This window comes from Anguilla anguilla, chromosome 14, assembly GCF_013347855.1.
Source record: "Anguilla anguilla isolate fAngAng1 chromosome 14, fAngAng1.pri, whole genome shotgun sequence".
In the NCBI taxonomy this organism is placed as follows: Eukaryota; Metazoa; Chordata; class Actinopteri; order Anguilliformes; family Anguillidae; genus Anguilla; species Anguilla anguilla.
Window position 1 is genome coordinate 5,030,055 of NC_049214.1, and position 12,207 is coordinate 5,042,261.

At 45.3% G+C, this 12,207-nt stretch overlaps 1 protein-coding gene across 1 annotated transcript in view; it reads right to left on the minus strand.

Moving 5' to 3' along the window:
- Positions 1-12,207, minus strand: part of si:ch211-196i2.1 (collagen alpha-1(I) chain) — a 129,075-nt gene that overhangs the window by 17,142 nt on the left and 99,726 nt on the right. The window contains exons 32-47 of the mRNA XM_035391561.1: positions 11,044-11,097; positions 9,907-9,960; positions 9,655-9,708; positions 9,002-9,055; positions 8,703-8,756; positions 8,102-8,146; positions 6,836-6,880; positions 5,752-5,859; positions 4,031-4,084; positions 3,149-3,202; positions 2,632-2,685; positions 2,209-2,316; positions 1,485-1,538; positions 1,128-1,235; positions 492-545; positions 69-122 (exon numbers count right to left, since the gene is read on the minus strand). Coding sequence (XP_035247452.1) covers positions 69-122; positions 492-545; positions 1,128-1,235; positions 1,485-1,538; positions 2,209-2,316; positions 2,632-2,685; positions 3,149-3,202; positions 4,031-4,084; positions 5,752-5,859; positions 6,836-6,880; positions 8,102-8,146; positions 8,703-8,756; positions 9,002-9,055; positions 9,655-9,708; positions 9,907-9,960; positions 11,044-11,097 — 1,008 coding nt within the window. The remainder of the gene's footprint in view (positions 1-68; positions 123-491; positions 546-1,127; positions 1,236-1,484; positions 1,539-2,208; positions 2,317-2,631; positions 2,686-3,148; positions 3,203-4,030; positions 4,085-5,751; positions 5,860-6,835; positions 6,881-8,101; positions 8,147-8,702; positions 8,757-9,001; positions 9,056-9,654; positions 9,709-9,906; positions 9,961-11,043; positions 11,098-12,207) is intronic.

Sequence of the window (12,207 nt, forward strand, 5' to 3'; positions counted from 1 at the left end):
GGAAAAAAAGTCCTGCTGTATCCAAACTGTGATACGAACACTGCTTTTCAACACAACAGACAAATTACCTTCAGTCCCTGAGCTCCATCTGGCCCTGGGAGTCCCTGTGGCCCCATAGCTCCCTGGAGTAGAAAATAAAGGGACATCAGGGACCCTCCAGGTTCTCAAAAACCCATAACCACGACAACATGCAATAGCCCAGGCCAATTAAACACTTCAACACATTCAAACAGTTCCACACCTCAACAAGTTGCTGTGATGACCATATACCAGTAACTCAACAAGACTGGGGGTCTCGCAGCTGGGTTATTTTTTGGATATTCCAGCAATTGAATTGATTGTCATTAGTATCTTCTTAAAATATACTTAGTGTTTACATTATATTAAAACAAAAAAGACACGGAAACAGCTGCGTGGTATTTCAGCTAAATGAGGTTGTATAGTTCATAAGTTAATGCATTTTAACATTTGCAGACAGAAATAGGACCTACCTCTAGTCCAGCCAAACCGGGGGGTCCGATTCCGCCCAGCAATCCCACCTGGCCCTGTGAGGAACAGCCCCGACTGTCACTTTGCATTCCCCACATCCGCTTCCATAAACATCATCAGTAAGCAGCTCACTCACTGCATTAATATCAACACAATACACGATTCCGCATCACCACGAGAGAATACTATTACTGTTTGCTGTGACAGCACAAATGGATCAACCTGAATTATTCTATTTGGTAAATAAAAATAAATCTCGGAGGACCTAATAGGTTTAGTCAATTTGCTATAAATGTATTGTTGAATTAATGTCTGCTCCCCATAGCTTCCTTACCTGTTTTCATTCATATCCACATTCAGGTTTATATACTGTAGCATTTACTGATACTGTTTTAACAGCAAAATAAGTTCTAATGTAACATTACTATTCTTTTGTAAACATGATACAAATAAATTTTACCGTCATTACCATTAAATGCATTCAAAATGATGAACCAAAATAGAGCCTCAGAACATTCCTATGTTTGAGGTTTCTAAGGTTCTTGTGTTAGCTGATGGGAGTTTGAGTGACCAGCTGTTCTGACATGTGTACCTGTAAGACACATAAGAGGGCAGGGCAAGGGGTCCCAGACACTCACCAGCATTCCAATGTGGCCCTTCTCCCCTTTGGGGCCCCTCTCCCCATTGTCCCCGAGGTCCCCGGCAGGCCCCTCCAGTCCCTGAAACCCAATGGGGCCCACATCGCCCTGAAAGCAAAGACAACGTCATCAACGAACAAACAAACAAACCCCAGAAATCAACACCCGTTTCCATGACAACTTTTTCAAACCATTAAAGGTGCTCAGACAGGCAAAGAGAAAGACACACAAAGCAGTGTTGGTTTATGTGGCAGCAATACAGCGCCACTGTAAAAATCACGCATGGCATGTGTCGCTACTGTTTCATAATGTGATGATGTTGACCGAACAGGCATTTTAAAGAATGTTCACACCAACCTTTTCTCCTTTAGGACCTGGGTCTCCCCGTTCTCCAGGAGGCCCAGCGTCACCCTGAAACACACAAAACACAGGAGCAGCAAATGCATGGTGCAGAATTACGCTGTCCTGACGCCTGTATATTACACAGAAATCACACCAGCAGTAACACTGCGATTACTATATTTCACACTTTGTTACATTGTACTTACAACTATGTCCAGATATATGTATGTGATATTTACTGCTGTAGCCTACTATAATTGCATCCCCACAGTCAAAAGTGCCAGTTAGCTGATACCTTCTCCCTCACAATCATGTTATCAACTTAAATCATGCAAAGTTCAATATTCACAAGCTGAAATACAGCTTTTGAAGAACAATGCAACGTGTATGCATTACCATAGTTACAATGCACATCACAACCCAGTTAAAGGGTAATTACACAGGTACTGGGGCCACTTACGACAAGTGCTACCCAAAACATAGAACAGCGTGGCGTTTCAGCAAAGTTAGAAGGAACTAATGAAGCAGTTAAGTACAGTACTTGATAAAGGCGGCATTTCCTACATACCAAAACTGGTAACAAATTATTGAATTTGTAAAAAAACCTTCAGAAACATGTGCAAATCCCTCTCAGCAAGGAGCATGTTTGGCTGGTGCAGTATGTTTGAGTGGAACTGTGACTTAAACATCTGAATGGCTGAGGGAGCACCTGGGCAGATCGGGGACCTGGAACCCTCACCTCATTGCCCGGCTGGCCCAGCTCGCCCGGCAGGCCCTTGGCACCCTGAGGCCCTGGGTATCCTTTGGGCCCTTCGGGGCCAACCTTTCCACAGGGACCTGGATCCCCCTGTAACACACAAAAAGAGAGAGTGAGAGAGAGAGCAGGAGGGAGAGTGAGAGTAAGAGAGAGAGAGAGGAATGGAGAGAGATAAATGGAGGGGGGGATTTCATGAACAAGAAAAAAAGAAGAGTGAGAAGATCACAATAAGTGCATGAGTGGCGGGGTACTGTGCCAAAATTTGCCAAGATAAGCGGTGACATCAAAAACAAAATGCTACCAACCCACCCCCTTGCAACAGGCTTCGTATGGGCCTAGAATCTGAATTCAGCTTCATTTGTCAGTGATGAGTGAAGCAGACCCCCTCCCCCCCTAGTCACTGACCTGTTCCCCTTTCTCCCCGGGTGGACCCTCCACGCTGGCCGGACCCATGACACCCTGGAAGGGGAACAAATTCAATGTCAAAAACCCAGCTTCTCACAGCTTACTGTATACATACAGCTGTATAAACAGATAGAATGTAGGTTAAATGTAAGGTATGGAGTGGCTGCCACAGTGATCCAAAATAGATCACTCAGGTATTTTTTTTTTTTGTACAAGGTTGGTAGATTTTAATTTCCTTGCTTTTGTAATCACATTACATAAAGGTATCAATTTACAATCAAAAATTAATTTGGAGGTGAAGTTCTCCTTCAAGCTCACTGTTAGGCATGTCCCAGTTGTTGTTATTCCCATTTCTGGGTAATTAGTACTCTGTCAGTGGAACGCAATCAGCAACGTGGAATCAGTGATCGAGGCTGCTATCCTTGTTAGTGCGTTCGTTAAGCTAATTATGCGTGCCACCTCAGAGCATTCGTTGGTTGCCGCGAGTGATTTCATTTTCAGTTGAAACCACATTTACCTGTTCTCCGTCTAGTCCTTGGGGGCCAGCATCCCCTGGGGGTCCCAGAATTCCCTGGGGATAAGGACACAAGTGTGAGAGGGGGCACCATTTCTTAAAATCTGAAGATTTTATAAACATAAAATATTTAAATATTTGTGTATGTACTGGGGTGACAACACAGTACAAAGGTTAGATGACTGGGCTTGTAATTCAGATTACAAGTTCATTTCCAAGTCAGTACATAAGTGAAATCAGCATAAAAACATTATCATTCGACAAGCACTATATTAATTCATAGCAACTTGCTGTAGAGAAAAGGCATCCACCAAAATGTATAAATAGCAAATATGAATCTACCCATAATTAAATCTGCAGAGTTCTGCAGAAAGTTTGTCATTAGTTTGTCACTGTGGCCCCGGTCCTGGAGAACCATAGAGTGTGCTGCTTCTCAGCACTTAAATGGGACCCCAGCAGACCCTATTGCTCTCTAGGACCAGTGTTTGGGACCCCAGCAGACCCTGTTGCTCTCTAGGAGCAGTGTTTGAGGGCCCCAGCAGACCCTGTTGCTCTCTAGGACCAGTGTTTGGGACCCCAGCAGACCCTGTTGCTCTCTAGGAGCAGTGTTTGGGACCCCAGCAGACCCCGTTGCTCTCTAGGACCAGTGTTTGGGACCCCAGCAGACCCCGTTGCTCTCTAGGACCAGGGTTGCAGACCCCAGTGCCCCTGTTGCTCTCTAGGAGCAGTGTTTGAGGGCCCCAGCAGACCCCGTTGCTCTCTAGGACCAGTGTTTGAGGGCCCCAGCAGACCCTGTTGCTCTCTAGGAGCAGTGGTTGAGGGCCCCAGCAGGCTCAGGTCTTCATCACCATTGGACCACAGCTCTCCCCCCCCTCCCTTTCTCACCCTGTCCCCCTTCTCTCCAGCTGGTCCCATCAATCCCTGCTCCCCCTCTTTGCCCTGAAATACAGAAGGTAGAATTATTAGCATTTAAAGGATTCATAGGGGAAGGCTGGCAAACACGCTGCCCCGCTTCACCACATTCTGTTTCACCGCCAAAGTGCCACAACAACACTGTCCCAAAAACCTAGAATGATGAGGTACTGCCAGACCCCTCCTCTCTCTGCTGAGGGGAACGCAGGATGGTCCTGTCAGAAAGCCCATTCATTCTACATTTTCATTCCAAGATGTACAGGCCAGCCTCAAATAAATTTAACTCCAATCAGCTTTTGTTCTTGACTTACCCAGCAAGCAAAGCAACCATCTATCAGAATGCCAGTGGTGCCAGCTGTCGGCCCGCCCGTTGCACTGGAGATCAGCGCAACGGCGTCCCGCACAACGGCTGGATGATTCTCCAATTATTTTGCCGCCTTCTGCTAAGTACCCAAATGTGAATGTAAATGTAATTGCCTACAAGTGGGCCGCTGTACTGCCGATTTGCATAGCGCTGGAGGACCTGACGGCAGTGCCGACGGCGGGCCGACGGTGGGCACTGTACATTCGCTGGCTGGGAAGTCACAGTTAACAGCAAAGCACGCTGCGGGTACATTGAATGGACAGGATAGCCTGCAACAGGAATGAATGTCTCTCAGTAATATATCTCTTCCTCACAAAGACGGCACAAGTGAGAGGAACAACACGACCGCTCTTCTGGATAGCCGTGTTGCAACACAAGCCCCAGCGCAAACATGTACCTCCAGGAAAAAAGCTAACAACCCTTCATATTCCAGCAGGTTTACTCCAGAGATCTCTGTGCTATGTGAAGCAGTCATCCAGCTTTTTTCTGTGAGCAACAGAGTGTCATCCGGTTGACTAATATCATCCACAGCTGTCAGTTAACAGGATTGGACGCATTGCCGGTGTTCTGGCGCAGCACGCAATAAATTATTTAGTTGCTTGTTCTGTGACAAATTCCCTTTTATGGGTATTTTGGTGAGGGGAGTTTTGGCTCTGAGCTACACAGTCAAAAATGTTTTCTCACTTCCAGCTCAGCTTTCCAAATACCAAGGAAACCATTTAGCAAGCGGCAAATTTTCAGCCAGCCTGGCAACATTCATTACCATGGCAACACCATCTCTAAAAAATGCAGTATGCCAGGCATTCCAAAATAAGTATGAAATGATTCTTTTTCTCACTTTGAACTTTATCAAATGAACTTGCGGCCGATTATGACAGCTCCGCCCATTTTGGGGACTCAAGCAGCCGTTCAGTCACATTGTCCAATCAATGTGCAGAAAAAGTGCTCAATGTAAAATCAGCTCTGATTGAGGACATACTGTCCATAGCACAAGGAGTTTTGCTGTGTAATCAGCTGAAAGGTTTAAGATTTATTTGGAAAGAGTAAAGAGGCTTATGGTCTGTTTGAAGTTTGAGAAGGAGGGAGGGAGTTGGAGAAGTTTGAGCTTTCACGTAGAGGGATTAGGAGGAGTTTCGGCTTTCAGGTAGAGGGATTAGGAGGAGTTTCAGCTTTCAGGTAGAGGGAGTGGGAGGAGTTTGAGGTTTCAGGTAGAAGGAGTGGGAGGAGTCTCAGAGAACAGGAGTGGTTTGGGAATTGAGGCAATGGAAGATTAAAGTTTCAGCAAGAGGGCACAGGTGGAGCAAGAGGCCGGTGGAAAGTACCCACTCACTGGATTTCCAGGGGGCCCATCCAAACCCTGTGGCCCCTGTGGTCCTTTGCTTCCTGGGGCCCCTGGCTTCCCCAATGCTCCGTCCGTGCCTGGGAGACCAGGGCGGCCCTGAAACACAGTGGGGGGGGGGGGCGACATAGCTCAGGAGGAAAGAGCGGTTGTCTGGCAGTCCGAGGGTTGCCAGTTCGATCCTCCACCCTGGGGCGTGTCAGAGTGTCCCTGAGCAAGACACCTAACCCCTAACTGCTCCCAACAAGCTGATTGGTACCTTGCACGGCAGCCTTTCACCGTTGGTGTGCGAGTGTGTGTGTGTGAATGGGTGAATGAGAGGCATCAATTGTAAAGCGCTTTGGATAAAAGCGCTATATAAATGCAGTCCATTTGCCATTTACAGTGTCCAGAAAATTCATGAGCCTCCGCACGGCGATAGACAGAGAGACTGCAGCAACAGCGCATCCATCGCCGCTGGGGTTGGGTACTGAAGCCCGGGTACCACTGTGGCACTGGTTCCCACACAACCGGGGCCAACCGGATCGACCGAATCGCAACCCCACGTTTCAGTGCCCATTTTGATACCACTTTAAAATACAACGCAGAGGCTGCCAAACGAAATACCAAATACCCACTGTTCACTGTTTCCACCACCATCAGGTGCTCCACGAAATAGAAGTTACAGGCAAAAGAAGCATCACCCACATGCCTTCAGGAAAGGGGGGGGTGGGGGGGGGTGGAGCAATGTGCAAGTACCATAACCATTCAAAACTTTGTGCTGCCGTGTAATCTCAGCAGCTAATAAAAATGAGAAAAGCGGAGAAAAATACAGAATAATATGCAATCTCAGCTCTTAATATACTGTTTAATAGCTTGACTTACAGCCTAGCCTACCACTTTCCAGGACCTCACAAATATTTCCAGGACATTTTGTAAATATCCTCATTTTCCAGGTGTTTTCCATGACTGGAAAACTAGTCAATAAATTTACAGGTTTTCAAGGTTTTCCAGGACAAGTGGGAACCCTGAGGGTGCGGCTCTGCCCCTCAAAGCTCAGGTGTGCCAAAGCATGACGCTGCGTGCTGATACTCACAGGTGGTCCATCCAGCCCTGTGGGTCCGGTGTCTCCCAGGCGACCCTGAGAGGAAAGGTCACAGAGAGTACTAAAGCATTACTGCAATTAATGTCATTAATGGGAAACATTGGCTTGCCAAATGGGTATTTAATTACATTTATAGATCCAATCAAAATTTATCCTTGACTATGATGATTCAATTCAAGTGGTCACATTTTTTTAACAGTTTGAGTCACATCGTATCTCGTTGACTGCTGGACTCTCCAACCTACAAAAAAATTAATTACGGACAAATTCTTATTGAATCTCAATTTTATCAACTTGCTTTGGCGGTCACTGGAATTAATTTATGAAAAAATGTACATTCAATAAAAAACGGTAACACTTTCCTTTGTTTCTAAGTATAAGTTCTGGACAAATATTCTCTAAATTCAGGCCAGTGAATTGTGACCGCACGCAATCAAAGAGACTGTGAGGTCTTGAAATACAGCTGAGCCTACAGTAGTTAAACTGTAAGTTAAATTCACCTGCTGAGGTCCACTTTTCTGTCCACTTTTAAGTGCAGAATAAATGTAGTGCCTCTCACTTTGTGAAATACACTGAAGAGAGTGGTTTCACAAAGTACTTCACTGGGTCCCTCATCTATAGATAAATGATCATCTCTTAAAATCCAGTGTCTGTAACCCTGGTCTATGATTTATTACGCCCTTATGTTATTTAACCCTTATATTTACTCCATCCGCCATGTAATGACTGGAAGCACACTATGGGTCATAACTGTAAAAGTTCTCCATACACCATCGGCAAAAAGGCTGGTAACTCAAAAGGCATGCGGTGCATACAATTTTTTAACCCATCCGAACAGAGCTTAAGTTCAGTTTGTCAGTTGACCGCGGCATCCGTTCAAAAGCAATTCCAGAGCCCCAGCCGTGATTCCATGGTCAGGGTCACTGATGGAAAACCTCAAGCATAGGTATCAGTAATAACTTGATTTATGCTCATTTAGTTACACAGTGGACAGAGTCTAGCACAGTGGGTAAGGAACTGGGCTCGTAACCGAAAGGTCGCAGGTTCGATTCCCGGGTAAGGACACTGCCGTTGTGCCCTTGAGCAAGGTACTTAACCGGAATTGCTCCTGTATATATCCAGCTGTATAAATGGATACAATGTAAAATGCTATGTAAAAAAAAAAAAGTTGTGTAAGTCGCTCTGGATAATGTAGTTTTTTCTGCATAGTGAAGTGTGACCTATGACCCACAGCCTCAGAAGGGGTCACACTCTCACCTGTGGTCCTGGGGGGCCTCTTTCTCCCGGAGGTCCTGGTTTACCCTGAGAGACAAAGTCACAAAGTCAGCATACACGGCATCATACAGTATACACGCTATACACATACACAGTCACACACACTCACGTGCCATACAACACACATCACACTAAACACACACATGCTATACACATACACAGTCACACACGCTCACGTGCCGTACAACACACGCCACGCTAAACACACACATGCTATACACATACACAGTCACACACACTCACGTGGCATACAACACACGCCACACTAAACACATAAAAAAACACTAAACACATAAAAAGCGAACCATTCAGTTTGAATCAAAACAGTGATAGCAAAACTGAACCAAACAAAACCATGAGCTTTGTGCAGCTCTAACACACACACACACACACTCACGCACATGCACGCACAGACAAATACACGCGCACACACATTCTCACACACGCACACAAACACACTCATACACACGCATATATACACACACACACACACGCATGCACACACACACACACACACACACACACACACACACACACACACACACACACACACACATGCATACACACACACACACACACTTACTGGAGCTCCTTGTTTCCCCATGAGACCCCGGAGACCTCTCAAACCAGGCTCCCCCTGGTGACACAAACACCGAAACCTCAGCGTCACTCAAACTCACCGCAGCGTCTCACGCTGAAGCAGTTAACCTACTTTCTGAAAGCATGCGGTGTTCACTCCGCCTTCCCTTCCCTTCCCTTCTGCAAGAAAATCATCTCGTGTTCTGGAATGTCTCAGTAAAAGGAATGTTCTGGAATTCCAGAAAAAACGTTGGTGACACTGACGAAAGTCATGCAAGGGACTGAAGCCGTGCGCTCTCTCACCCTCTCTCCCATGTGACCCGGTCTTCCGCGCATTCCCACTGTTCCAGGATAACCCTGAGGGCAGAATGTGCACACACATTTATGCACACAGTCCAAATAAACTGAGCAATACATCTTGTTTGTGAAGGCGAAAAACTTGCACAGTTCAGCATAGAAGACTGATAGAGAGAGCAGCCATACGCCTTTATAAATTACTACTGAATCTGAGACAAACAGCAGAAAACATTTTCTCCAAAGACTTCAGCATTGTTTGTATACCCTCTGCTTTCCATAAAATAAAGGCAACATTGGACATCTTTCTTATTCTGCTGAACATTCTGGAAACGTGCTTTCATTTTGGGACCTTGTGTGAGGTCAGGGTGCAGACCCCACCCCGTCAGTAAGACCTGGACAGGTATGACTTACACCTGGACAGTGACCCCGCCCCCTTAGTAAGACCTGGGCAGGTATCATTACACCTGAACAGTGACCCCGCCCCTTCAGTAAGACCTGGGCAGGTATCACCTACACCTGGACAGCGACCCCGCCCCTTCAGTAAGACCTAGGCAGGTATTACATACACCTGGACTGTGATCCCACACCCACACAAAGATCTAGACAGGTATCACTGTGACCCCCACTCCCTTAGTAAGACCTGGACAGGTATCACTTACATACATGCCTACAGGTCCCTGGGGCCCCTCCACACCTGCCTTCCCACTGAAACCCTGAAGAGGAGAGGCAGATTAGATCGCATTAGACAAAATGTCTCCACAGGTTCACCTAAGGACCTGAGGACCTTAAAAATCAATGTAATAGCATATGGAGGACCAGCGCAATGGAAGCATCATATGCAGGATGCGGCTGTGAGGATTTAAACCCACACCCCCACCCCCTCACATCTTAGAGTCACGTGGGTCACTCACTCTGTCTCCGTTTGGTCCAGGGGCACCAGGCGGTCCCGGCTGTCCCGGTGGACCCTGTCAAAAACAGTACAGGGAACGTCACCACAAAGGTTTCCGAGTTTACAGGTAAATGGCAAAACCTGGATGGGCTGAATGGCCCATTTTCATCATAAATGCACAATTCAAATTTACCGTACTGTACACTGTGACTTACAGGTGTGTGCGTGTCACGTGTACGGTGGAAAAACATCAAACATGTAAAGGTCTGTTTTTCCCCACATACAGTCTTCACATACAAAAGACTGTACTTGTGTCACAATGGTGATCTGACATGTACCGAAGAGGGTGTAGAAGGACACGTGCTACCGCAGTTCCTCCTTGCATGTATGTAGCCATGCCCTGCTAACCCGGAAATGGAATATACTGGCAATATATTCAAATAACAAATGCAGCCCTGGTGCAGAACCACTTTAGTTGTCCTAACAAGAATGAAATAATCTGCATTCTATATGTAGATTTTTACTTTTACTATTAACAATCATAACTGTAACCACTTGTATGGGTATACATGTACAAATTTGTGAAAAGCAGATTAAGATGCAAATTTGTATGAAAATCCACTTGACAGTGACAAATAAATACTTTAATTAAATGAGCTGAGTGTTATTAAATTATTGAATGATTAAAACAATAATTGAATATTTGTGACACACGGACTAAAATAATGGAATGCTGTTTCCGAGTCCCAGAGTGTGCTGATGGACAGACCATGAAAACAGACATTGACTGAGGTAATGGAGCACTATTTCAGAGTAACAGTGTGTGGATGGATGGACATTGACTGAGGTAATGGAGCTCTGTTTCAGAGTAACAGTGAGTGGACGGATGGAAATTGACAGAGGTAATGGAGCACTATTACAGAGTAACAGTGTGTGGATGGACAGACCATGAAAACAGACATTGACTGAGGTAATGGAGCACTATTACAGAGTAACAGTGTGCTGATGGACGGACCATGAAAACAGACATTGACTGAAGTAATGGATCACTGTTTCAGAGTAACAGTGTGTGGACGGATGGAAATTGACTGAGGTAATGGAGCACTGTTACAGAGTAACAGTGTGTGGACGGACGGGGCCTGATGACTGGTAGACATACCGTGGCTCCAGCGGAACCTCCCTCTCCAGGCTCTCCCCCAGCACCCTGAAACCCCTACAGAGGGAGAGAGAAATTATCTATTCTACTTTTCTTATTGACTATACAGTACTGTATCACTATACTGTTTCATAATTACATGCATTCATAAGGATAATATTATACGCACACACAATCAATATACAATCCCACACATGCACACACACACACACACACACACACTCAAACACACACAGTATTCCCTCCTACCTCAACAGTTTTGTTACACTACTGCTTAGTCTGTTATTTGTCAGCTTTTCTTTAGCAAAGCAGTGAAATGTCACCCCAGCAAAGCCCTTTGAAAACCGAAACCCTCTCTTGAGAGATCAAGAGAAAGAGAAAGAGAGAGTGAGAGAGGAAGGGAGAGAGAGAGAGAGAAAGGAGAACAAAAGGTGACAGGATGAAAAGGGAGAGGTCAGAACAGAGAGGTGGGAAGGGAAGGAAGGAGAGATAGACTAATCAGAGTGATGCAAACACACTAATGCTGTCCCTCAATGACATTAATGTGTATGCACAGAAAGGATACTGACATCCTTAAAATTAATCATTAAATAAAAAATGGTACACAGGCCGCACAAATGAAATGAAAGTGTATGTGTTTGGGCTGTCAGTTGATTAAAATTTTAAAGCCAGACTCGCTTTCTTTTGTATTACATGATTAATGATCAATTTATTGGATCATAAATTTGAGGCAAAATTACCATATCTTCAGTACTCTGTCATGCTGGAAATTCATCAACATCCATTACGAGTTTTAGAGGCCATACTAAAACTGTTATTCTATTCACACGTAATTAATTACCAAATCAAAAATGTCAGGAATGTAATTTTAGACTTGACCTACAGACGAGCGACAAATTAAATGAAAAATCAACATAATGTTGTCTTAGTAAGGTGTTGGGCCACCACAAGCCACCAACAGCTTCAATGCACCTTGACATAAATTCCACGACTCCACTGGATGGAACACCATTCTTTCTAAAGACATTCCCTCATTTGGTGTTTTGATGGTGGTGGTGGAGAGCGCTGTCAAACATGTTGGTACAAAACCTCCCATAGGTGTTCAATTGGGTTGAGATCTGGAGACTGTGAAGGCCATAGTGTATGATTCACATCATTTCCATACTC